Source organism: Aythya marila (genome assembly GCF_965140915.1).
Source record: "Aythya marila genome assembly, chromosome: 1".
In the NCBI taxonomy this organism is placed as follows: Eukaryota; Metazoa; Chordata; class Aves; order Anseriformes; family Anatidae; genus Aythya; species Aythya marila.
In genome coordinates, this window is record NC_139042.1 from 135,135,882 (window position 1) to 135,162,316 (window position 26,435).

A 26,435-nucleotide genomic window follows, 5' to 3' on the forward strand; every position below is an offset into this window, starting at 1 on the left:
GGTTTTCTTATTGTTTCTTTGTTTCATCTGTAAAACTGGCCATCCTTACCAAAATTCTTCCTAAATCTACATCAGAATATCAATACAACACTGATATTTGACAGATGAAAGAGAATGTTCATATACTATCATACAGGCATACAGCTCCCCTGAATCCTGACTGTACTCCACAGGCATACAGCTCCCCTGAATCCTGACTGTACTCCAAAACCATAGGACTACAGGAAAAAAAAAATCTACACCCTATGTTTAGGAAGCTTCTTCTCATAAGTACTTCAAGACTTCAGAAGTCCATTAAACTGGTTTCACAGGTATCCCTGAAAAGTCCTGTTAAGAAATTAGAGTTAGAAAATGACATGTTTTCAACACAGTTCAAACTGGAATTTGGGGGTACAATTTGGGCTCAAAGTACCCCTAGGTGCAACATGCAGCAGTGCAAATAAAGCTGGGCACTGCTGCTAGAAAATATGGTGGAACTGAGGTAAATATTGTTAATCAAACACCATAATAAGTCATGGTGAAGGAACATTGAGTTTTTAGGCTTCGAGAGATTAAAAGTTAAAAAAAAAAAAAAAAGTAATTTGAAGAGGAGGAGAGCTTTAGCTATTGGCTTTTGAATGTGCCTAGCTAAGGCAAGCTAGCTGTATTTGAACAACACCCAGTGTTGCTGTCCCTGCAGATAACATATTCCACCTGCTGCCAGCACATCACAGAATCAAGCCTATCCCTGATCAGATCTGCTGAAGGTAATTCTGACGTGTCTTTTTTTTTTTTTTTTTTTTTTTTCTGTTTTGCTTTCTCATCACCCTAATACATTTCAGTGTTAGTAGGGACCGCGCCGGGCCGGCCCCTCGCTGCCGCGGCGGCTGTTTCCCAACCGGCGGGTGAAACTTCGGCAGAGCCCGGCCCTGAGGGCACGGGGCCGGGCGGGGCGGTGCCACGGCCGTAATGGCGGCAGAGAGCCGGTAACGGCAGGTAAGGGCCCGGCCCGGCCCGGCCAGGCCGTTAAAGCCGCCGTTCCGCGTCCGGCTCCGTGTTTGGCTCCGCCTCTGCCTGCGGGGCTGGCCGAGGGGCGGCGGCGGTGGCGGGAGCCGGCGGGTGGAGGAGCCGCGTCCGTTCAGCTGCGGTTCGTAACACGGCGGGGGGAGGGCGGCCGCTAGCTCGTCCCCGAGCTGCCTCAGGAAGCCTCAGCCGGGTAAAAGCCACTACTAAGGTCTAAAGCACCAGGTGGTGATAGCATTTTGTTCGTTTGGGCAAGTTAATCGTGTAGTTGTTCAAGTTTTTTTTTTTTTTTCCTTTTTTTTTTCTTTTTCTTTTTTTTTTTTTTTTTTTCTTCTCCCAAATGCTTCAATGAAACAGTCTCTTTTCTAAGTAAATGAGTCCCATTTCCCTCATGAGGGGTTTTTGCATTGGGAACTCATACATTTTCTGTAGAGAAAGGTATTTTGTTCTCCAGATCTTTGAGTATTTTGCTCGAGATTGCTTATTCTACGTATTAAGCATGGTAGTGTTCTTTAGCTTATAGTATAGTGCTTTTATAGGATGCTGTTTGCAAATGGAGTGTGGAGAAAATAACTGTCACAAGAAAAGATTTTTCTACTTGAAAAGAATCCTTGGATGCTTTCCTCAGAAACGTTGATGTCTGCATGTCCGATGATCTGCAGGCTTAGGCCTCCTGCTTCCAAATTAGCTTTCATCAGGTGAGCTTTGGAGTTGGCAAGCTGTAGGAAGCACAGGGTCTGGTAGGGTGCTTTTCTGGGGATTTAGGGTCTGCAGTCTTGGCGGCCACAAACTAAGGTGGGTTTCAAAGCCAAACGAAAGTATGTCCTTATAAAAACAAACCTAAGAATTAATATAATTAAACTTGGTGATTTCTAAGTTTTGATACTGTAGCCAAAGTCTCTTGTCAACATTATTCTTATGCTTTAGATTGAAATTGGCTTGAGAAGATTGTTGGAGAGAGACAGACTAAAAGAAAGTTTTCTATACTTAAAGATTGTTATAGAAAGATGACATCTTGGACCTTAGCCCGATGAATGAGCTTCTTGAGAGGAGGAGTAGTTTTACAGTAGCTTGCTAATCGTGTGTTGGAAGCCACAGAGACAAATAAGGATCTGCCCAATATGAACGTCATGGTGGGGAGAGATGCAGGGTTATCTGCCTAAATGCTGTTAACTTGTGAAACGAATTAGATCAGATTCCTGATTATTTAGGTACTGTTTTTCTTTTTTTTTTTTTTTTTTTTTTTTTTTCCTCTATCTGATGTGTTGCGTTTATAACGTGAAGCCCTGAGCAAACGTTTCTGTGGTCTTATGGACTTCAGAGTATGAGACACAATTGCAATGTTGATGATAACAGTAAAAGCCTAGAATAACTCCAGAGTGTCTTAATTCTAGATTTACAGTTGGTAGCAGAGTTTCTCTTCATTTTAACTATGCATTTTTCAATAAAGAGCTCAAACTGGTTCTGCCTTTGAAACATATCATAGAGCTTCAAAGAACTAGAAGGTAGAATTAGGAATTTCATTTAATGTCTGACTTACAGAGAACCCATTGCTGAGATCCTTGTGCAGGGTTCTGTTTCTTCTGGGTCAGTTAGCGTGAATAATGCATACAAGATGAAAACTTACAGGGGTTTGCAGTGTGAATTGTAGTTGCCTGCTTAATATTTGTGACTTTGCTTATGTATATGGCATGTGTTAAACAAAATGTACCATAGAAATAGGAGTTACTAATAGCCTTTACTAGAGGGAGACTAATTAAAACTATAAATGCTGAACTTCTCATCTGAAAAGTATGTTTTTTTTTTTTTATTTTTTTATTTGTTGTGTCTATAATGTTAGTGTTTTGATTGTGTAATTTAATTTACGGTAATAAAAATGTAGTACTTGTTTTAGGCTGCACTGAGTTGTTCAGAACATGCAGAACTCTAAAATCTGAATGTGTAGCTGCTGTTCTAGAAGTACCTGATGAGATCTTTCAGGTTCCTGTGGAAAACTGGCTTTGTAGGTGTTTTTTTTTTTATTTTTTTTAATGAAATGTTGAACTTAATATTTTGTCTATCAGCTTGGTTTTGGGAAAAGAATTTTCGCTCTCAAGAACATTTTTCATTTCTTTAATAGGAAAGTAGGAGACCGCATGCACAAATACCATTACAGAGGGATCCTGTAGTAGTTTGATTTTTGGTATAAGATTTGTGTCTATAATTTTGAAAGTATAATGCTTTTTATATTTTGTTCTTTCTTTGGCTTATATTGTCTAAAAAGTGCACTTTTCTGCTCTGCATTCCATAATCTGCTGAAACTGTAATGAATGAATTGCTGTTTGTTTAGATTTTCAGAAACTTACATGGTTGTTTGCAAACAGAAATGATGCCTAAGTTTTGTAGAAGTTAAACTAAAAAAAAATAATAAATAATTTGGAACAGTTATCTGACAATTCTGGGACAAGGATCTTGACTGGATGCTAGTTCAAGTGATAGTATAGAAGATACAGAAAGAAGTTTCTATTTAAAAATCCTTCTGAGGGGGGGGGAAAATCTTCTTTATATTTTGGTGTGGTAGGGTAATTAATAATAATTACAAATTAAGTCTTGATTATTCAATCATTGCTTTTTTTTTTTTTTTTTTAGCAGTTAGGTCTTCTATGATCAAGAATGTGTGTGCATTTACTTATTTTTAAGAAAAGCATTCTTTTACTTGAAATGAATTAACATTTTTGTGGTTATGATAAACTTTAACTGAAATGCACCTGTATCTAAATTCAAGATGTGTTAAAAGCTCCGTCTCCATTAGCATCAAAATACCTACTGGCTGAGCTAACATGGAACTGTGGCAGTTCGTCTTGCTTAACTGGGACATGATATAGAGATTATTATTATTTTTTTTTTAATAATTTTAAATACTTGATAAAAATAAACAGAAATGCTGACTAATGCTGTTCTAAGGTAGATGCATTAAGAGTTATTTTACTTTTTCTTTTACTTAGGGCTCAGAGATGGATTCTTTGGAAAGGTCAACAATTAGAAGTGAGCAAAAATCCAGGTAACTAGTGTTGCAGAGACTAGTTATTCTGCAAAACTATTAATGAAAATCTGAAAACATAATGGAAATACATTATTGAAAGTCAAGTATGAGAACAACATCATACTTGACAACTTGAAATGATCTTCAAAAACTAGTTTCTCCTCTAACCATGTGCTTCTTATTTGCTTAATTTGTTCTTGGGGCATGAATAATATGCTTGCTGAGTAGAAACAATTCCTGCTCAATGTAGCAGGAAGACAAGGGGGTTATCAACAACATTTTCTTTGTAGGCTTTAGCTACAAGCATTACCATTATGAACAGGATTATTAATTTCTTTGCCTGAGGCCATTTCAAATTAAATGTTTCAGTTTTAGTTAGTTTCAGGTGATTGTGAAATAAGAGGTATTGAAGAACTGTGATACTGGATTAACAGTAATTAACTGTAGAGGTAGGTTTGAAAGTCAAGGGAATGTTGTTTTTTATTACTGAAATCTTTGTTTGTCTACAGTGATTTAAATGTCTTTACACTTCTTTGCAGAGTAATGGTGGAAAGAATAATTGGTGAGGAAACATCAGTTCTTTTACACTGGCTTGGTGCTAAAATACATATTTGGAATAAGGGGTTAAATGGAATTATTTTGTATAAACATCAGGATTATTACTGAAACACAGCCAGACTCTCGTGGTAGTTTCTTCTGCTGTCTTGTTCAGTGAATACTGGGATACTCTCAAAGGTGCATTTGGCTGTAACCTGTAGCATCAGAACAGGGGGCTAGATAAACCCTTGGTCTGAACAAGCATGACTGTTCTTATGTTTGTGTGTCCTAACGTGAGAATAAGTGGGAATAAATACACTGCTTTTTTTTTTTTTTTTTTTGCTAGATAAAAACAAGTTTTGTTTGAAATAGTAGAACCTTCCCATTTCTAATAGTTCTAATTACTTTCTGTCTTGTGCATTAAATAAATGATTGGGCAGTCCTCTGACTGCTTTTTCAAAATTTCGTTTGAAATGGTGTCTGGCTAGCCCAGTGAACTGAAAATTGTTAGTCAACTGTTTTGGGTCTCAAAAGTATTAGTGATTTAAAGTTGCTGTCATCTTACGGCTTTTATTATGCATGTTAACGTGGGGGGAGAAGTCCATTTTAGCTTTGGGGAAGATTGTTAACTGCTGCCATGCTTCTGCACAGAAAAGGAGGACTCACTTCCTTCTGGGTGTTCAATATTTTGCACAAGTGTTAATATTTCATACAAACTTCTTGAGTGACAGGAAATCTTCAGACAAGTTAGAAATAGAAAATGTGCTAAACTGCAGAAAATGATCTGTGTTTTTTGTTTGCTTCTTTTGAGAAAATTCTTAAGAAGCCTAATAACAAAGCAGCCTCGGGACCTTCTTCTTGTAATTGGAACTGGAGTAAGTGCTGCTGTTGCACCAGGAATCCCAGCGCTGTGCTCCTGGAGAAGCTGCATCGAGGCTGTAATTGAAGCAGCAGAACAGTTGAAGGTGCTGCATCCAGGAGACGTGGCTGAATTTCGTAAAAAAGTGATCAAAGATAGAGACCTGCTTGTGGTTGCACATGATCTCATCAGGAAAATGTCACCAGTGAGTGTTTTTATAACATATGCTGACTTCTGGAATTATACATTTTTACTTTGTCACCAACTAAAATTTTTGCCTGTTTGCCAAAACTCAAATTTTACTGTTTAAAATTGAAATTCCTGGGGCGCAATAACCTCAAGCAGAGCTACAGACTGGGAGAGGAATGGTTGGAAAGCTGCCAGGCAGAGAAGGACCTGGGAGTGATGGTTGATAGTCGGCTGAATATGAGCCAGCAGTGTGCTCAGGTGGCCAAGAAGGCCAACGGCATCCTGGCTTGTATTAGGAACAGTGTGACCAGCAGGGCTAGGGAGGTGATCGTCCCCCTGTACTCAGCTCTGGTGAGGCTGCACCTCGAGTACTGTGTTCAGTTTTGGGCCCCTCGCTACAAGAAGGACATCGAGGTGCTTGAGCGGGTGCAGAGAAGGGCGACGAAGCTGGTGAGGGGCCTGGAGAACAAGTCCTACGAGGAGCGGCTGAGGGAGCTGGGCTTGTTCAGCCTGGAGAAGAGGAGGCTCAGGGGTGACCTTATCGCTCTTTTTAGGTACCTCAAGGGAGGCTGTAGCGAGGTGGGGGTTGGTCTGTTCTCCCACGTGCCTGGTGACAGGACGAGGGGGAATGGGTTTAAGTTGAGCCAGGGGAGTTTTAGGTTAGATGTTAGGAAGAACTTCTTCACTGAAAGGGTTGTGAGGCACTGGAACAGGCTGCCCAGGGAAGTGGTGGAGTCACCATCCCTGGAAGTCTTCAAAAGACGTTTAGATGTAGAGCTTAGGGATATGGTTTAGTGGAGGGCTGTTAGCGTTAGGTTGGAGGTTGGACTCGATGACCTTGAGGTCTCTTCCAACCTAGGAAATTCTGTGATTCTGTGAAATTTTGCTCATACTCATATAGTAAACTGAACATGTGGAGAGGCTTAAAAACAAAACAAACAAAAATAACAACAACAAAACACCTGTGTTTTAGTGTAAGTAAGCTTTCATCATAATTAATGCAAGCAAGAATCTTGACTATTAAATATTCTCCATAATGTTGCCTGCCATTGAAAGAGGAACTTACAGCTCTGCTTGCTAAAGGTAGCGAGACCGTGAAAATACAGGTAGACTTAGACCCCATTGACAGCTTTAGATCACACAAACTGAACTGCTGTAGCTCACACTTCACTGAAGTCAGTCCATACATGCCTGGGTTCTCAGCCTTTGATTCTAGGCCCCAGAGGTTTTCAGATTGTGTATTAATAGGTTTGCCAAGTCTTTGCCAATTAGTGACATACAAGCAGAGTGATGTAAATGTGATGTTCTGCAACAGGTGGTGAGGATTACAAGCTTCTCTACAGGTGAAGTATAATAGTAACCTCCCTTTTGGGAGGAGTCTGTTAGGCTTTGCAGCAAATTTAATGTTTAAGAAATTCTTTCACAATTGGGAAGCAAAAATACAAACAAAACCACAAAACAACCCACACCCTCTAGTAGTATATCACAAACTTCACATCTAGGGAATGATAATTTTAGTACACTAGCTGATCTTCAAAGCAGTAAAAGCATATTGAGAAAGATGAGGTTTCCATGTAGGTAGGCAGTAACTGCTTGAGGTGTAGACATTTGTTCTGTGTTTATTGAATATGAAGTCTGTACATTTTATAGAATTGATGTATGGTCGTGTCTGTCCCAGCAGGTACTCAGGGCAAAAAAAAAAAAAAAAAAGTGCTTTTAGGACAGCAGACCTTCATGTTTATTGTCGCCTTTTTTTTTTTTTTTTTTTTTTTTTTTTACAGTGAGGATTTAACTGTAGCAAAACAATTTGGTTTTACTGTAGCTACATTACAAACTTCCTTGAGCAAACTACAGTATTACTTTTAAGTGGTATAAAGTGGAGGCAAGAGCACCTGAATAATTTGTGATTATTTCTGATTTTTTTTGTACATTCTAACATTTATGCTTTATATGCTGTGCAAGTTCCTAGGTTATTACACCTATTTCTCTTTTAAAGAAATGCTTTGGAATTAAGTAAATATGGGTTTTCTGTTAGAGGTATTCATGTCACACGTCCTACTTATGAAGTGTTCATCTTTATTTTATTTTTATTTTTTTTTCCTTCTTCAGCGTACTGGGGATACAAAGCCCAACTTCTTCCAGGATTGCTTAATGGAGGTGTTTGATAACTTAGAACAACACATTCAGAACCCTGTTGTTCTGCAAGCAATCCTGAGACTAATGGAGAGAGGCACAATGGTTCTGACTACAAATTATGACAATTTACTTGAAATATTTGGTCATCAACAGGGTAAACCTATGGAGTCTTTGGACTTGAAAGATAAGGATAAGGTATGACTTAAAAGAGAAGGCAGCTCTGAGTCTTCATTGACAGATTGTTTTCCTGTGTAAAGCCTGTTAAGGCTAAAACTTCTTAATTGTTAAAGCATACTTTTAAGTTAACAGCTGATGCACTAACATTTATTTTCAGTATTTGTTTATTCTGAATAATCTGATAACAAATCACCAAATGACATTTCAGCAGCACGTTTATTAACCGCTCCCTACATTCCCTGGAAAAATAAAAACTGATAACTTTCATGAAATAATTGTAACAATCACAAATAAGATTTCACCTAGCTGATAATTAATTTGCTTTTCATGTATTTTCTGTCAGCATTGCTGGAATTTGCTTGTTGGTTGAATGCTTGTTTGGACTGAAAAGCTGCAACTATCTTCAGTATCAGTAATCACCTCTTTGTAATTTAAAATAAGCTTAGGGATGAAATTAAACTCTTGCTGCAGGAAAAATGCAGAAGTTACTTCTGCTTTAAGTGGGTTTAGATGTTAGGACAGTTGTATATTTTTGCAATATCTTACTATAGTAGACGTAATGTTTAATTTTCTTTAGGTTCTTCAGTGGGCAAGAGGTCATATAAAATATGGAGTTCTTCATATTCATGGCTTGTATATGGATCCTTGTGGAATGGTGCTAGATCCTTCAGGATATAAGGACGTTACTCAAGATCCTGAAGTCATGGTTTGTGTGATCTTTAAAATACTTACCGTGTGTTTCCAAATTATTTTGTTTTTGTCATTTCATACACATTACCTTAGCCTATATGATCCAACAAAACCCTAGCTTAAATAATTGGGACACAGAAAAATGACATTATTCAGAAAGCCAGTTATGTTCTTAGGGCAGTGTATGCCCCTGTATACTGCTTCTTTGCAAGTCACAATTAAAAACCCCAGTTGTATGTCATAGTTCTAAAGCTAGTTCTAAAGCTCTTTGAATTTATCTTAAGGAAGAACACCAGACCCAGAATATCAGACAACATTGCAATAATTCTTTACCATATTTTACCATGTGGTAGCTTGGGTTCATTTTTTAGGGGCATAAGCTATAACTAGGTCCAGATCTTGGATCCTTAATGCTGTGTTACATGTTTGGAGAAATAAAACATTTGGTAAAGAATATTAATTTTCTGTACTTACTGATTGACCTATCAGGAGTCTAATATTCTATAATTATTATTCTTTCTGTTTAAAATGTCCTTACTGGAAATATTTATATGTACATAATTTTCTATGGTAACTTTTGATTTTGAGGATTTATTGTTTTGTAGAGACAGTGCTTATGAAATGTCAGTTTGCTGCAATCCTAAAATATATACTTAATTCAGTTCAATAGTGATAGATGCTCTGCTTCTCCTTTTATGCCTGATGCATTTTAAAAGCTCTTACTTTGATCTTTTGGCTGTCAAAATAAATGTAGCTCTTCTGTTTTTATATTTCTGAACAGGAAGTTATCCAAAATTTGTATCAAACAAAGTCTTTTTTGTTTTTGGGCTGTGGAGAGACTCTACGTGATCAGATATTCCAAGCTCTTTTTCTTTATACTGTAAAGAATAAGGTGGATTTAGAACATTACATGCTGGTGCTTAAAGAAAACGAAGAGCACTTTTTTAAGCTCCAGGCAGATATGCTTCTGAATGGAATAAAAGTAGTATCTTATGGGGACTGCTTTAAATAATTCCCAGAGTATGTACAAGATCTGACTACTCAAATCTGCAAGCACAGAAGTCCAGGTAATGTATTAATTCAGAAAATTTAGAGTAGGTACAGTTATCTGAACAGTTAGGCTAAAATGATGACAGTGTGTGTCACTAGCACTAGGCCTGTGGAACATCTCCATTTATTATTGACTTGTAGAACTGAAACACATGCCAAAGTTGTAACCACATTTATTTCTGTAAGTTCTTTTTGTCTATTTGTAGTATTTGGTTAAGATACTCGCTCTCATGTTTGTTTGTTTATTGGTCTGGACTATTCTTGTATATTGAGTATTACATTATATGTGTCATAGTAGTAAAAGATAATTAAAAAATATGTAATAATTGGTGGGATAAACTGACCCAAAATTCATGATTATGCTTAAAGTGGGAAACTAAATGAGAAAAGGATGTAAACAGTACACCCAGTAGCATTTAGCTTAACACAGTTAGGACTGTGTTAGAGTACCTGAGTGTAAGCATAGTCTTTTGTGAAAGAAAAGTAGGAACTGTGGAATAATATTCCACTTTTTGACAGTAAATGATGTTCTGTAGAGTGTATTTTATGCTAGAATGGGAAATAATTCAATACCTTTGCAGAAGGTAACAGCTATGCATAGACAAGATAAGTTTTACCAAGTAGATCCTTCTACCCACTTTTTTTTTTTCTTTTCCCTTGCATCCTGTGGTCTCTCATCTCTTAAAATCTCTAAGCCATAACAATAAAGAGCCTTTAGTATAAAACAGTAGAAAAAGAGCAATTTGAAGGAAAGGAGAGAGATTTCTTTACCATTTTCCAAACAAGGACAGTTCTACTATGGCTTATTCAGACAGCTGGGGAAAATAACCTTGGGAAGAATCTCATTTCAAAAATCTTATTTATCATGTCAGCGAAACTGCTTTGTCTACAGTTATTGCAAAGTGGTGCATAGCAGGTATCTTGTCCTTGCTCTCTACAAAAGAAGATCACAGGTAAAAGCCCAAACTATGTAATGGTTTCTGTAAGTGCATTTAGACTGGCTTTCTGTAAGTCCATTTAGACTGGCTTAGATTTTTCTGACCATGAAAGCTAGAAAAGTATTATAGCATCTAGGTTTTGGAAGGTCTGTCTGCAGTGTAGACACTGAAAAATACATTGGGGTGGAATGTCAGACACTAAAATAGCCTTAGCCTGCTAGTTTGTTTGGTCTTTGCCACGCTAATGTTGATTGTTATGCATATACTTTCATAGTCTGAGAAGTATCTAGAGTATGCGGAATCCAGACTATCCAATATATTGCACAGCAGCCATTGAGCTCAAAACAGGGTGAGAAATATATGTAACTGAACTCTAAATATGAAATAAAAAGGGTGATTATTGTTGGAAATGACTGCAAGATCAGACCATAATGCTGCCCTTTTCATTCAGTGGGATTACTGATTGGCATACTACTTCCAAGAAGAGGGACCTCTGACTTCTAACTCTTGTTGTTCTTATTTACAAGTCCCCAACGGACTTATTTACAAGGATCCCAAAGAAAACTGATTTTAGATGTAACTACTCCCTGTGGTACCCAACTGCCAGGTTTCATTATTTTCACTTTTGCTTTATAACAGACCTTGACAATATATTATTTTGTTATTGTTTCAGGGCTTATTCTGCAGAGAACTCTTTTCTTTCCCCTACTCATGAACTTTCAGTGATTTCTTACTGCCCATAAAAGTATTTCTTCCTTTTTTTGTGTTTTTATTTTAAACCGGGGTTCTTATGCAAAATCTATTTTTAAAAATAGCACAAGAAACTTGTCAGGCTATATGAAAGAAATATAACTTTGGTATTTTGGGGCATTACCTTAAAGGTGCAATATCTGGATGCTAACTTGTGCTGTTGCTGTGTCTCACCCTCCTCTAGATGCTGATTGAGTGGACAGCACAACGCTGTTGGATAAACAGTGTTCTTCTTTTCACAAAGTTTCATTATCTACCAGAGATACAAAAATAAGTCTGTAACTTACAATGTAATCAAATGACAACTGTGTAGTTCTCTGATTTAGTTGTAAAAGTCTACTTAACGGATTATTTCTCTTCTTTCCATATAGTAGCAGGTAACTGCTGGGTGTCATCAGTCAGTAAAATGACAAACTCCAGCAAACATATCAAAAACATATCATATTAGCGCTGATCAAATTAAGATATTAACATCAATGAGTTTTGGCTTAAATTTCCAAATGTAGATTCTCTCTTTTTAAAGATGACATTCATGTAAGGTATGTAATACCAAAGGTGAATTTTTGAAGTGTTGTACAATTATCTTTGTGATCCTTTGTGAAGATGGATCACAGGGAAGTTCCACACCAACATGCGAAAGAACTTTATCATAAGGGTGACAGAGCACTGGAACAGGCTGTCCAGGGAGGTTGTGGAGTCTCCTTTTCTGGAGATATTCAAGGCCCATCTGGATGCCTACCTGGGCAGCCTGCTCTAAGGAACCTGCTTTGGCAGCGGGATAGGACTTGATCTCTTCCAACCCCTACAATTCTGTGATCCCTCTGAAGCAGAGCAATAATACATTCACTTTTTTATTTTTTGTATAAAATAGCAAAGTATCCCTTTGAAACAACACTTCAACTTAAAAACATAGCAAAAACATAGCATTTCTAAAATCTTTGTGCTGCTGCAGCAAGTGTCAGGATTACAATGGATCAAAATTGTATAGAAGTATCACTTCATTATTGTATGTTAAGGGTCTTCTGCATTGCAGGAGATGAAAAACCCCACTCTTCCACAACCAAAAAATTATGCAAGGCCCAAGATATTTATGGGCAGGTGTAATAGATTAATTTTGGAATTTGATTTTACGCATATCCCTCTTTGAGATGAGGTCATAAATCCCTTTTTTCAGGAATGCACAACCAGGCACCAGTGGAGAAGAAACCAGAACAACTTAATCCAGTTCAACTTAGTGAGTTAGTAAGGAGCTTTTAGTTACCACCTTCCTCACAAGTAATTTTAGCACCTGTTATACTTGTATTTTGGAATACGTATCACGCTAAACATCTCCTAACACAGCTTTGCATAGTAAAAATTCAAAACTAGTTTTAGGTGATGTATGTCATAACTTTGAGGGCCTTTCCCTTCCATTAATTTTTACTGTTCACCTTTGCTGTTTCTGCTTCAGCAGTAGCTTATATCTAAAACTGCTTTTTTGAATAACAGCTCCAGACTTTTTACAGAAGCTTCTTGCCTGTGAACTCCACAGGCATTATCACACAAAACCAGAAAACTCATTTTCTTCAAAAGGCAGCTGTATAATTAGCTAGTTACTGTTTTATATCTTAGTACCACAGCTCAGTGTTGGGAGAAGCCTTGGGGTCACTGAATTGCTGCAGATGTTTACTAGGTGTTAGAATCCAAGTATAAGAACCTTAGTGGACCAGTATTGTGTTTAAATATTTAGTGCTTGTAAACAAAACAAAACAAAAACCACGTATTTATGCACATTCACACTACATGTATGTAGGATGATTAAAATACTATTTCTTACTGTTTTTTTCCCCTCTCTTTCCACAGGAACTTCATGTATGGACAGTGCTAAAAGGAAATTAAGAGAAAATGGTACTGACTCTCCCAAGAGAATCAAGCAATCAGATAATGGTATATCTACTATTGAATGGGAGGGGGAAAAACACACACAAAACAGTTAAAATCTGCTGTTTTTAACAGCAGATGTTTTATTTCTGCATTGAAGGTTTTGAGCTAAGTATTTCCATGGTTTCAAGTGGAATAAAAATCGTGTATGTCTTAGCATTTTCTTTTCTAGGGATGTAAATGGTAATGCATGTGAAATTTTGAGTGATACTAGTCACTCTGCAGGCACTTCTGAACTAGTGAACTACTGAAACTGTATCTGTAAGGTCATTTAACAGCACATAGATAAAAGTTTTACCTGCCTGTTTTTGAAGCCAGATGGACCAAGTTCTTAACATTTTGGCCTGAATATGGTGATTTGAAGCACAATGGAGGTGCTGTTCAGATCTGTCAATTACTGTTGGCATACTATGGAACTACCTGTTAGTTGCCTTTAAAATGAAGGATTTCTTAAAATTCTTTTTCTCATCAGCTGATCTGCAATTAGGCTGCATGAGGTTGATTTCTTCAGGGGGGGTCTGTCAGCACAAGTTTGCAAGATTCAGACCTCTCTAAGCTGCTTTGAGCAGGAAGTGTTTTGCATTTATGGAACCTACATCACAGTAACTTCCCTATTTTATGTTTTTAGCACAAGCATTCGTTTTCACTTGTCAGTCTACTAAGGCATGAGTTTACAGGGAGGGAAATCAAGAAAAATACAGTGGCATGCATGGGGGTTTACTGACCCTTTTGCACTCTATTTTCATGGAAATATTCTAGTGGTTGTCTAACCACAGTATGTTGCCAGTTATCTCAGCAGATAATGGACAGTCTTAATGCAGTGGGAATAAAACAGGGTAGTATCTGATCATGTATCTGACATTTTCTAGTGTGTAACTTCGATGACAGCTGAACTACTCAAATGACTGAAGTTAGGCAGTATGCTCACTTCTTTCCTGAGTTACTGTCACTTTACCTTGCACTGAATTGTTCCAGCACTTGACTGACAGAATTACTGCTTTAGTTGCTAACACTGATCTGGCATTTTCTAGTCAGCTGCCTCTCACCTCAGTGTCTGCAGGAGAGCATATTCAGGGTCATTTTTGTGCTGATACGAGCCCATTTATATCTGGGGGTCCTGGAGGTTGCTTCAGGTACGTTTCTCTGAGGTTCCTTGTGGAGCTGATCTGTAATGCCTTGTGAGAGTGCACAACACACGTGATGTTGTATGGGGAAGTGAAAGTCATAGGGCTGGGGGGCTGGGCCCACATAGTTGTAAATGGAATAAAATCCAGCTGGAGGCCAGTCACCAGCAGTGTCCCCCAGCGCTCAGTAATAGGGTCAGTTCTCTTCAGTATCTTTATCAATGATCTGGACAAGGAGACTGCAAGCTTACTGACAGTGCACACGGTGTTGATCTGCTCGAGGGCAGGAGGGCTTTGCAGAGAGATCTGGGTAGGCTGGACCAATGGGCTGAGGACAACTGTATGAGGTTCAACAAGGCTCAGTGCTGGGTCCTGCACCTGGGGCACAACCCCACGAAGTGCTACAGGCTGGGAGATGAGTGGCTAGCTGGAAAGCTGCCTGGCAGAAAGGGACCTGGGGGCATTGGTTGATAGCTGGCTGAATATGAGCCAGCAGTGTGCTCAGGTGGCCAAGGCCAACGGCATCCTGGAGAAGAGGATGCTTAGGGGAGACCTTATTGCTCTCTACAGCTACCTGAAAGGAGGCTGTAGCGAGATGATGATTGGCCTCTTCTCTGACTGAGAAGCAATATGCCTCAAGTTGTGCCAGTAGAGGCCTAGGGTTGATATTAGGAAAAACTTCTTCACTGAAAATTATGAAGCATTGGAAAAGGCTGCCCAAGGAACGGGTTGAGTCACCATCACTGGAGGTATTTAAGATGTGTAGATGTGGTGCTTAGGGCTATGGGTTAGTGGTAGACTTGGCAGTGCTATGTTAGTGGTTGGCCTTGATGATCTTAGAGGTCTTTTCAAAACTACATTAGTCTATGGAAAACAACTTCTGCATGTTCTGTAGTCTGTATGTTTACAAAATGAAAAGCTTGAAACTAAGACACATGCTTCTTTCTAGACTAATCACTAATGAGATGGTTAGAGTTCTTTTGGTGGGGTATGTCCTTGTCCCTTTTCTGAAGTAGGCAAATGAAAGTTCTGAAGATACTTTACATAGAAAAGCAATCTAAACAATACACATGCACTCCTATCTCAGAAGAAAATACTCCATATTTAGAAACCATACTTAAGAATACTATCTTACACCAAAACCCAAAGAACCCAACTACCGGTTCACATGTTTTCAGCTGTTTTTTTTTTTAAAGTTAAACCAGCTGGAAAGGTGGCCATATGCATCCTCTCATTTATGGCATTGCATTTCTGCACACATCACTTTTGAAAATTGTCTTTTAGCCTCGTGTACCATTACTGGTAAGACTAACCTATGGAACTTGCCCTCTCCAATCAGCATGAATGTGTAGTTTCAGTGGTTAGGCATACTGGCTTGGACGATGATGTATCAGATTAGAGCACTTATGCTGCAGGTTGAAGCATCAGTTTAATTTACAAATAAATAGTCAGTCCTTAAGAGGTCAGTTTAAGCTGTACCCTAAAATTGTGTAGCACTTTATCCTGTGCCTCAGATCAGATCCACATTAGAAAACCACATTCCCTTCCTCTTGTAAGGATCAACTTGCAACTGAACATTAGTGATTCTTTGGTTTTGTAGACAATGGTGGCTTGTACAACAGCCTTTCCTTACTCAAGTGCTTTGCATTTGAATCTGGAAAAGCAGATAAGTAATTAATGGGTTATTCTGGGGGTTATACCCCTATCACATGACTGCTGTCATCCATTTACATTTTAGCCACTGTATGGAAAGGGTTGCCTTAAAGCTACCTCAGGGTTTAAAACAGTCAAAAGGGACAGAAGGTGCAGGCTGTTGCATTTGATTTATGAGTTATGCAAAAGAGTAACATGTTTAGAACTTCATTGAAATTACTACCTCTGTACAGTGAAGAAACTACCCCTAGAACTGGACATGTTAAATGTTTGCTGAGTCTACTCTAGATGGTTCTTTTTGTACTTTTTTAAAATGGGTCTAAGATACTTACTGACTGAAACAGTCTCCTTGACCATTTATTATCCCATTTTGTTTATGCTACATAATAAGGTGGTAGGAAATCTAGTACATACTCTAATATTTAAAATCAACCATGCCAGTCTTGTATAATAGCTAATATATGTAGCTTTTACCTTTCTTCCAACATTTAGTTCTTTCCTGTATTTTTCTATTTCAACTATGTGTTCTGCAAAAATGGTTAAAACCCCAAGCTTCTGTATTTGCAATATGCAGACTGATCAGGATCAAAGATCTTTGAAAAACATTAGCAGTAGCTCTTCTATTCATCCTTCATCCAATGAATAGTGCTTCTATTCATCCAATAGAAGCACTGCCATGCTTGTTAAAAGTTGTTTAAATAAGTGTTACAAACTTGCAGAGTATGTTCAGAGTAAATCATTTTTATTTAATGGAGTGTATCAGCAACATTAACTATTTGATAAACATTTCTCTACAGTTAAGTGGACACATTCAAGTCACTGAAATGCCTTCCATAGGAACACACTAATGCTCATCTTTCATTCCTTCCTTATGCAGTAACCTCAACCATCCAGTGTTGTGTGCAACAGGCACTATAGAAGCAAGACATTACAAGGTGTAAGTGTGTAATAAGCATGATGGACTACAGGAAGTTAGTATATGAACACAAGATATAATTAGGAGCAAGCATAAGCCAAATGAAGGTCTTCAGTATGCATCAAGATAAAACCCAGGCCAGATTAATTGATTCTAGCTCTCAAATAATGTTCTGTAACCAACTTTGTTATTGCTGTTTCTTAGATGAAGCACAGCCAGCAAGATTGATGGCACTAGGACAGCTATACAACAGGTAGTTGTCAGCTCAACTGCAAAATAATAGCAGATAACTTTTTCTAAGGCTGCTACCTCTATGGCAGCTGCCTCACACCTGTTTTATTCTTCTCTGTTGTGGATAGGGTACAATACCTTGGAAGTTTTCTCCAGGTCGCATTAAACGTCTAAAAAGGTGTAAGGTAAGCTTTTGTAAAGCTCACTCTTTTCATAAGGTATCGGGACAGCTGAAGTATTAAAGGCATCACACAAGTCATGCAAGACATTAGCTATATTCCTGTTTTTTAAAATACCAAGATAGTGGAAATAATCCTATCTGAAAGCAAACAGATGCACATGCAACACAAAGACCTGTAAAGGTCCTGACAAGACCAGTGTTAACAGGCACTGAAAATAAATCTAAACACATTTCTTCTCATAAAAAGTCTTACTCTCTGTAATACAGTGTGCTTATGTGAACCCATAGTCCTTCATCTTAAGACAGAAAAAAAAAAAAACCACAAAAAATACCTTTGAGGAAAAGGCTTTGCTTACCAGAATAACACACACTTAATAAGAACCTCTGTCTTGTTAACAAACTGTATCAATGAGTGACTCCCTCAAAGTTTTAGAACACTTTTTTTTTAAATGTAAACATTTATCTATTGATCTGTAATACCCACTTTCAGATTTTAACAGTCAGCTGTAAACATGCTTCGTATCACCTGGCCCTGAAGTTATCCTTGTTTTATTTTTATAAAGAACTGTGTACATAGTTCTCCATTTCTTCTTGGTCATCTGGATACTCGGTAAGATCCAAAGTCAGTACCTGACTGAACATACCATTATCATGCTGAAAAGAGGAAGAATCACACAATTCAAAACATTTCTGTTACTTGAAGTAAACACTTCATAAATGACTGCGATACAATAATGAGCTTGAGTTACCAAAGTGGTCTTTTCATCAAATCAGTACATGCAGTTACATCTGAAAACAAAATTGTTCAAACCCAGCAACAACTTCATACATAATTCACTAGTAGTTCTGCACATGTAAATTGGTACTTCAACAAAACCAGCTTGTGTTAGTTAACAAAACTTAATAATTTTTACCTCTGGACACACTCCAATCAATGCATCTGCTTTGGAATAAAACTCTTCCTTCAGAGAAATAACTATCATTTGAAACTGTTCATGTGCCTGCTCCCTAATGAAACTTGATACCTTTAGAAAGAAGCCAAATGATAAAATTAGTTCTGGCCAACTGAAACCACGCTGTAATTACTGTAATCACGGAATGGTGAGGAAAGAACTTAACTACATTAGCATCAGAAGTCAATGATTCAGTTGTGAAATAAGGAAGATAAAAAAGAGAAAACTGTCTTAAGACATACAGTGCATATTAAGAACCTCCCTCTGATTTGCTGCTTTGATAACAATCATTCACTCCAATGAATAAAGCTACAGAAGAACATCAGTGCCAATGGAAGTTATTTTATGTATTAGAATTTAGAAGGGAGGTAGAAATTCCCAAATCTGAAAAAAAAATGTGAAAAAGCTGTTACTGGTTGTTTACTAGTATTCATTTAATGTTAGTCCACATTGTAGGTGACAATTTTTTTCCCAATGATCTGCAAAATGAAAAGTACAAATAATAAGCTATAAACTGGAGACTGAGTAAGGCAGCACCCCATAATATAAATTACATAGTAAAGGAAAACAAGTACTTTTTTAGTCAATCTGTACAGTTTTATCCATGTGTGGTAGAAGATATTATTTGAGGAACAGCCTTTAGTGAATTACATCATTAACATTCAATTTATGATATAATTACAAGAAGATTATTGAATATCTGCTTCAGCAAATCTTTAAACCAGAAAAACATAAAAGAAAAAGATTTCTTCATTCAAAGCATAAAAGCTAGATACCACAGAGTACCAGCAACATATAACATTTCCACGTATCATTTTTGCTCACTTGCTGTATTAAATGCCTGTGAATATTTGGGTGCTTTCTAGTATCAGGCTAATAAAAAATGCATTTTACTGATAAGGAAAGAGATAAGGAAGACGCTGGGAGCAGGGAAGGGAATTTTGGTTTTGCTCATTCTGCAGTTTAAGACACTTCATACATGCTTAGAGCATAGTCTAACTCTCCCTACAGGCAGCTCTAGATACATATTCAAACTAATGAAACAATTATTTATTTAGGAAACCACTATTTTGTTACCCTTGTTCTGAATCATATGGGCAGCTACTCTGCAAGTAGCTATCAGTTACAGCCTCCATCACAGGCTGCCTGCTTTATGTGAAAAGAGCAGCCACTTTGATAAACTCTCCCAGCACCTTCCATGCCACATCCAGTGGCAGGAGCAGCAGACAGGAACTGTTTGGTTAACAACTGTTAATGTGACTCTTTTGGAAAATACTTAGTGAGCAATGAATGTGTTTTTTAATGTAAAGAGAAGTAAATTAATCAGATCAGAAATATGTTTTAATTAAGAAACTAGGCTACTCATTGTTTATAGCATTCTGAGAAGGAATATTGCTTAGCATATTCTAAGATATAAAGTGGACATCTCTTCTGTCAGAGATAGCAGAATAAGCCTACGGAGAGAGGCAAATTGCAGAAAACTCACTGCTGTGTCTATCATCAGTTGTGTTAAGGCACAATTTGTAGTCTCTATGGAAAGAGAGAGCGTTACCAATGAAGCCACAGACTTCAATGAATGCATACATAATTGACGAGAAAGGTAAAATAGGAGAACTTGGAGGCAGTCTGCTTAACTCTGTAGCAATCTTCAGCAGCCAGAATTAAGACTCCAGAATTAAGAATAACATCCAGAAAATGCAATACTAGTATTTAACCAAACACATCACCTTCAACTGTTGTGATAAGCCATAGTGGTCCTGAGTGAAAGGCTAGTAACTAGAGAAGTATCCTGTTGGATTATGGAGGTGTTTTGTGATCACTTCATTTGTAATCTCATTAACAATCACGTAATTGACAGGCTAACTCTAATGCTTGCTTAGATATCTTCATTACAGTTCTATTACATCTGATCTAGTATCGCTGAAACATGGTAAACTGTGTTAAAACACATGCAGCATACATCATCTCCTCAAAAGTAGCGGATGATGGGTACCCCTCACGGACTTGGATCCTGTGAAACCTTTAAGGAACTTAGATTCTGGAAAAGGCGTCTCCCAAGGCTTGAGGGGTGAGTAACCTCTGAGAAGGAATTCTTCCATCCAGCAGGCACAACTAATGGATCTTCCTAAGCTGTTTACTACAGAGGTACCCTCCAAGCAAACTCTGCAGTGCACTCGACACAACACAGTTAGATCCAGTAGGAAAACAAACCAAAACTGTTTGGTGTTCATAAAATTGCTCTCATTAATTAAGTTCTACCAAGACTGACATCACTGTTAATACTGCTAGAAATATGCCTCTTACTTTTAGTAGAAAGGAATATTTCCATAATAAAAAAAAAATCCATGTACATGTGGAGATCTTTTTGATTCCTCTCCTAAACAAGGACTCCGTGTACCATGTCTTCTCTTCCCAGAGACTGACACCTACAGTTGGCAATCTTTCTTTGTCATAATTTTCTTTCTAGTGACTAACTGCTACCAAAAGGAAAAAAAAATGAAGCAAGAGCAACTGGAAGCTTTTTTTAAATCAAACAAGAATTCTAAAGTGACTGGAGTGATAGCTCTTAATTGGTGCTAATGAGGATGAAAATATTTAGTAAGCCAATCAAATTAAATATATAAAATTAATACTCCAGTAATAGAATGACTTGATTTTCAACACCCAGATAGGCTCCTTTCTGCTTCTTAGTATTAAGGGAACACAAAGTCCTTAAAAATTCAAACTAAACAAACCCAGTCATGGATGACCTTTATGTTCGATTTTATCACACCCGTTCATGCTGAGTACTTTCATAGTCCTGACCTATTTTCTCCAATTCAGTTTTGAGAATGATTAAGATACTGTTAGATTTATGAATTTAAACCTAGCCTTAGTCAAGCACCTCATATACAACATTTATTTCTGTTCTAAACATATCATATTTTGAAATGGGTTAACACAGTGTAATCAATCTCTTTATCCCTACAACCTCTAACAGTAAGTAGCCATCCTTCTGCAAAACATACCATTATATTGCAAATAAAAGGATAAGGTAAAAGGGACCAACTTACTTTATCAATGTTTGTGTTATCCAGGGCAGCATCTATCTCATCTAAAATAAAAAAAGGTGCTGGCCGAAAACTGTGAAAGAAAATACAGTACTTTGCATTTAGGTACAAAAATATTAATAAACATTTTGATTACTTTGCAAGTTACTATCATAAAATTCTCATAAAAAGTAATGACAGGTAAGGGATTTTAGTAAGTGACTGCATACTGTATTAGCAGGTTTGTAGCATATATAAGTATGCTTTCTTCTTGCAACTTAAGCAGCCAAATACTTGGAAAATACAAGAATTTCTTACCTGTGTATAGCAAATATAAGAGCCAGAGCTGCCACAGTTTTTTCTCCTCCTGACAAACTGTCCATTGGCATAAATCGCTTCCCTGGAGCCACACAGTTAAAGCCAATGCCTTCTAGGTAAGGCTCCTCGGGATTTTCAGGACTAAGGAATGCCTGGAAATGCATACATTTCAATATTAATGACATTTATAAAATTATTATGATGGGTATTTCTAAGATTAAATACGGAGTGAGCTAGGTTTGAAGCTGGTAAATCAGCTTCATTTGTTGAAAACACTTGTTCATCCATACTGAAGAGCAGTGCTATAAAACTTCCCAGTGAACATTCCTCTTAATGAAGCACAAGCAAGGAAGCTAATTAACAAAATTATTTTGAAAAGGCTCCACATATTTGTTACTTACAAACTTTTACCTACTAAATAAATTTGTTTTTCAACCTTTTATGTAGTTTTTATTTTTCTAATGAAAACTCTACTATGAAAACAGTTTTCTTTATGGCTTGGAAGTAAAGATAGTTCAAAAACTACTTATTTTTTTGGTGAAACATTAGTTTATAAAATCTAGCTTTGAGTTGCTACTACAGTTCATGCTATCTGAAGAAAGATTTTAATATAGGTAGGCCTTCTCCTATACTTTGTATGTCAGTTCCCACATTTAAAATTTACAACTATTATTTTAAAGGAACGGCTATTTTACTAAAACATTAAAAAGTATGACAGAAACTAAATGGTACGTGGTTTATGACACAAAGTCAAGACCTGCCTACTATTTAGTCTAGGTTAAAAGGTATGGGACCAGTGATCATAAGGAAAGAAATACTTGACTATACAGTCCAACCTAGAAGCAGAAAGGATATGTTTAAAGATATTTTAGCATTTACTTAATTTAAATTAAATAAATTTAAATATTTACCAATTTAAATTTAATAAATTTAAAGCATTTACCAAGTATATGATTCTGAAGAAAAACACAAAATCTGAAGTTTAAGATGACAAAACTTCAAGCCTGCACTCTAAACATTCAGCCACCTACTGAATCTGATGTGACAGAAGTGTTTGGGTGTTTCCTCTTTACTTGCAGCATTAATATTGAAACCATAGCAAAGATTAATTGTGACATAATTTTTCCACAGATCCCTTAAAAGTTACCAACCTATTAAGTCTATCATTTTAAAAATATACTTAAGAGGGACATAAGAAGTTTCAGAACATCATACAAAAAAACAGCATTGAAATATTAATTGATTATTTTTATAATTATTGATACTAATGATTAAGTATTTTGAATTATTTGTCACTGGTAACACTTCAAGCTCACGTATCTGTCTGATGTCAAGCACTGTCTGGTGTATTATTCTCCTCCGATCTTAAAATTCTCAAGTCATTATTATTTAAGTTTCTCCTTCAGAGCTGAAACTGTCTTAAGGATACTAAAAACAATAAGTCTTCTTATTCTGTATAACAAAGTTTCAGGTACCATTTTAAGCCAAGTACCAGAGAACATGACACACCTGAGCACTACCGTTCCTGCAAAGTTTTTTGTAGATCTGATCAATAGCTATGGAGGCATGCTCAAAGCACCGGCTAAAAAGCTCGTATCTCCTTTTCTTCACCTGTTCAAATTCTTGTTTGGATATTCTGGCCTCCTTTCTGCTGGTCTCAAAAGCTATTAAAAAAAAAAAACAAAACCAAACAAACAAACAAAAAAAAACCACACACTAAAATTATTCCGTAACAAGCCTCTAAGAAAATACACAGAACAAATATGTATTGTACCCCATAACAAGCATCAAAGGAAATACTACAGAAAAAGGTTCCAATGCACATGCAAGCAGCATATCAACACCGAGTTTCCTTCCAGACTTCAACTGGTGGCCCCCAAAACTATAAAGTTGGTATGTATTCAGTCTGTTCTATGCCACATTGCTCTGGACTAAGCAACAAAATTTTGCCTCCCAATTGTCTCTTTACGCTGGCTGGTCTAAGCAGCACCAGAGTTTACTGATTACAGCTTCAGAACTCCTTGGTTTTGGTAGCATTTTAATGTCTGTGATGTTCTTTGAGGACACCAATAATTTGGTAGTGATGCTCATGTCTGTGATTCTGGGCAAACTTTTAATTATGAAAAAATAGAAGAATTTTACTGTTGAAGTTAGCCATTTTTAGAAAATAAGCAGAAATACTTTATAATGCCATTTGGCTAAGAAAGAAATTGCTTGTGATTGCTTGTGCAAAGTGATTCTTTGCTACACATGCAAACTGTATTTTAATAAAATACTGTAAAAATATATTTTAATACACTACTTACATATAATTAAAAAGACAACTGAGGATAAACACTTAAGCACAGGAAATACCTCAATGCCCGAAAGAAGCAAAACCACCAAGATTGACCCCAGAAAAAAAAGTAATTTTAATTAGGGCGAGAACTCTCACAGCCACTGAAGAGATGAATAGGACTCAGTGTTACCATCCATTGATTCTTGGAACTTGTCCCGAGCTATCTGTAATTTCTCCAATGCTCTCAGGTTTGGAGCAGCTGTCTTCATTAAAGTACTCTCTTTAGATTTCATTTCCTGCTGCATTTGGTTCAGATGAGCCTCTCTTTCTTCATCAGACTCTAGGTCCTAAAGAAATAAACAACACCAACGAAAAAGACATAAAATTTGCTTTTAGGCCAAGACATTTCAACACATACAACAACCAGTCATGGTTTCTGGAGAAGCACCCACTCATCTAATAGTTTTATCTGGAAACACAACTAAACAAAAAACTCAACCCAGGATCTTAGCTCTCTGAATCAATTTACTAGGTCCTAAGTATTGTTCTACAAGACCTTTAAAAACAGACAAATTTCCTTCAGCATAGAAGTCCATGTTTAAATACAACATAAGAGGGAGACTAGCAGAAATGACTACTCAATTTCTGAGAAAAGCTTTCAAGACACAATCTTGAAGACTTTTTGAGATAAGTTAAAATGACAGATTCCTCCTTGTTCTGCACCTAACCTCTGATGCTTAATTATTTTCCTGATTAAAAAGAAACAGATACACACACAAAATCCAGCTAAGAATATGTGACTGTTACAGAGGGAAATATTCTAAGTTTCAGTTTCTGAAAATACTACAGAAAGAAGATGGTGCAGCTCCCTCACATCACCTCTGGCAGCCAATCTCTAGTTTTCTAGAGTTTTGTGTCATAACCTATTGCGGTGGAAATTAAAGGCAGAAGGTAAAGAGCAAGGAAAAAAATCGGTTATATTTACTATTTCTCTATTCTATTCTTATGGTTTAAGTAAGCGTTAAATTAAATTTAGTAACGTAGTTAACCAAGCTATCTAAAAATCCCATATATTGCTATGTACAATTACAAAACCAAAACAAACACAAACACACACTCTTTAGCTTACCAGTGTTTTAAAAATCTTTCAATTGAAGGCTAAGGTGAGGACTAAAATGTCAACAAAATATTTTAAATAAAACTGTGTTTATTTTAAACAAGAGATTACCTTCAGATCACTTGCTAGGCCACTGTAGTCTATCTTAATTGCCTCTTCCCTCTCATAGATAGTTGTAGTCTGAGTGCCTTCCGTTTCAGTTCCCAGCTATAAATACAGTGGACATTCCAGTTCAGAAATATGAAAAGTGAAGTTTTAAACTCTTTAAACAATACATTGAAAGGACAGGAAAAGACAAGACAGTTGTAAGAGGGTATGAGGTAACCTTTTCACTGCTCCTCCCTCATACAAAACTTAAGTAACTTAAGATCCTACAAATCTAAAGAAATAAATGCACCTTTTATATAAAGATGAAAATATCTGCCAATTTCAGTTTAAAGCTAAGATGAAAGCAGCAGTAGTATATTTGAAATCAATTTTGGAACAATTTGCACACTGAAAATCTACCATTATCTCTTGATGGGAAGTAATTTAATTTTCTGTAATAACTCATTCCCCTTTCAAGAAAAGGCTCTGCAGTGTTTAAGTCAAGGCATTTCTTCTATTCAGTTGGCCTCAGGAAAAAAAAAAAAAATCAATTCTGTTTAACACAGGCAGCGCATCTTCTGGACTCTGTAAGTCTCAATTTTAAACAGCTACCTGCCCTTGAATGAAACACGTATCATTGTCAGTTCCTTTCCTACCAAACTTATTTCTCAGAACCAAATATAATAATGTCCTCTCAATGTTATGACCTAGAAATCAAATTTGTTACTCCTACTGCCTACCTCCTTGTTTTCTGTCTTCCATATTCATAAACTGATAATTGAGCTACCTACATACTCTGATGATTATCAATTCATCTCTTTCCCCTTCACATGAGCGCCTATTTCACTTTTTGCTTCTGGCCCACCCATTTATATCTATCATCCAATAAAACCACCTAAGGAATGAGCTCAACAAGATTCCTTCCAAATTTGCAGACACAACTCCCTCAAAAGCAATAGTGCGTGTTTTTTTGTTTGTTTGTTTGTTTTCAATAGTGGAGAAAGTATCCTTTCTTCTCACAAGAGATCAGCTGGAGAAAGAGGGAAGACTGAGAAAAATAGTAAGGTTCAATCCCCTGCTAGCAGAAATATTTCTATTTTAGCCTATCCCTGATTTCTGTAAGTATCTGTATCTACTGAAGACAAAAGGAAGATTTTAGACTGTATTTATGTTACGAATACATGATTAACTAAGTATTATCTTGACCCATGTACATGCCACATTTACTTATGGTTGACTTGAACCTTTTGTCTATCTTATGTCTATCTAGAATACTCC

The 26,435-nt window shown here is 36.9% G+C and overlaps 2 protein-coding genes across 4 annotated transcripts in view; one reads left to right on the forward strand and one right to left on the reverse strand.

Moving 5' to 3' along the window:
- The first annotated feature begins 794 nt into the window (after positions 1-794).
- Positions 795-17,879, forward strand: FAM118A (family with sequence similarity 118 member A). 3 transcript variants are annotated; one of them, XR_014318537.1, is made up of 7 exons: positions 795-975; positions 3,987-4,042; positions 5,373-5,625; positions 7,719-7,940; positions 8,500-8,628; positions 9,394-9,679; positions 13,193-13,322. XR_014318537.1 is itself a non-coding variant. In XM_082772532.1 (6 exons), the coding sequence occupies exons 2-6, from the start codon at positions 3,996-3,998 to the stop codon at positions 13,226-13,228; spliced, it is 687 nt and encodes a 228-aa protein (XP_082628658.1). In that variant the 5' UTR covers positions 795-975; positions 3,987-3,995; the 3' UTR covers positions 13,229-17,879. The 3 variants fall into 3 exon arrangements, 2 of the variants coding, with proteins under 2 accessions (XP_082628658.1, XP_082628657.1); XM_082772532.1 differs by lacking the exon at positions 9,394-9,679 and having other exon boundaries at positions 13,193-17,879; XM_082772531.1 differs by lacking the exon at positions 13,193-13,322 and having other exon boundaries at positions 9,394-13,186.
- Positions 17,880-17,896: 17 nt separating this feature from the next.
- The window catches only part of SMC1B (structural maintenance of chromosomes 1B), a gene marked incomplete at its 5' end in the record, with an annotated part of 35,069 nt that continues 26,530 nt past the window's right edge, over positions 17,897-26,435 (reverse strand). Inside the window, 7 exons of the mRNA XM_082772516.1 lie at positions 17,897-18,029; positions 18,290-18,400; positions 21,382-21,451; positions 21,676-21,827; positions 23,185-23,339; positions 24,144-24,300; positions 25,182-25,277. Coding sequence (XP_082628642.1) covers positions 17,931-18,029; positions 18,290-18,400; positions 21,382-21,451; positions 21,676-21,827; positions 23,185-23,339; positions 24,144-24,300; positions 25,182-25,277 — 840 coding nt within the window. The 3' untranslated portion in view covers positions 17,897-17,930. The remainder of the gene's footprint in view (positions 18,030-18,289; positions 18,401-21,381; positions 21,452-21,675; positions 21,828-23,184; positions 23,340-24,143; positions 24,301-25,181; positions 25,278-26,435) is intronic.

What these genes read in the sequence shown, in the direction of transcription:
- FAM118A (XM_082772531.1), top strand. Translation starts at nt 3,996, where the DNA reads ATGGATTCTTTGGAAAGGTCAACAATTAGAAGTGAGCAAAAATCCAG. An exon ending in TCATCAGGAAAATGTCACCA is followed by an intron (nt 5,626 to 7,718) that starts GTGAGTGTTTTT and finishes TTCCTTCTTCAG; the next exon opens with CGTACTGGGGATACAAAGCC. An exon ending in CTCAAGATCCTGAAGTCATG is followed by an intron (nt 8,629 to 9,393) that starts GTTTGTGTGATC and finishes ATTTCTGAACAG; the next exon opens with GAAGTTATCCAAAATTTGTA.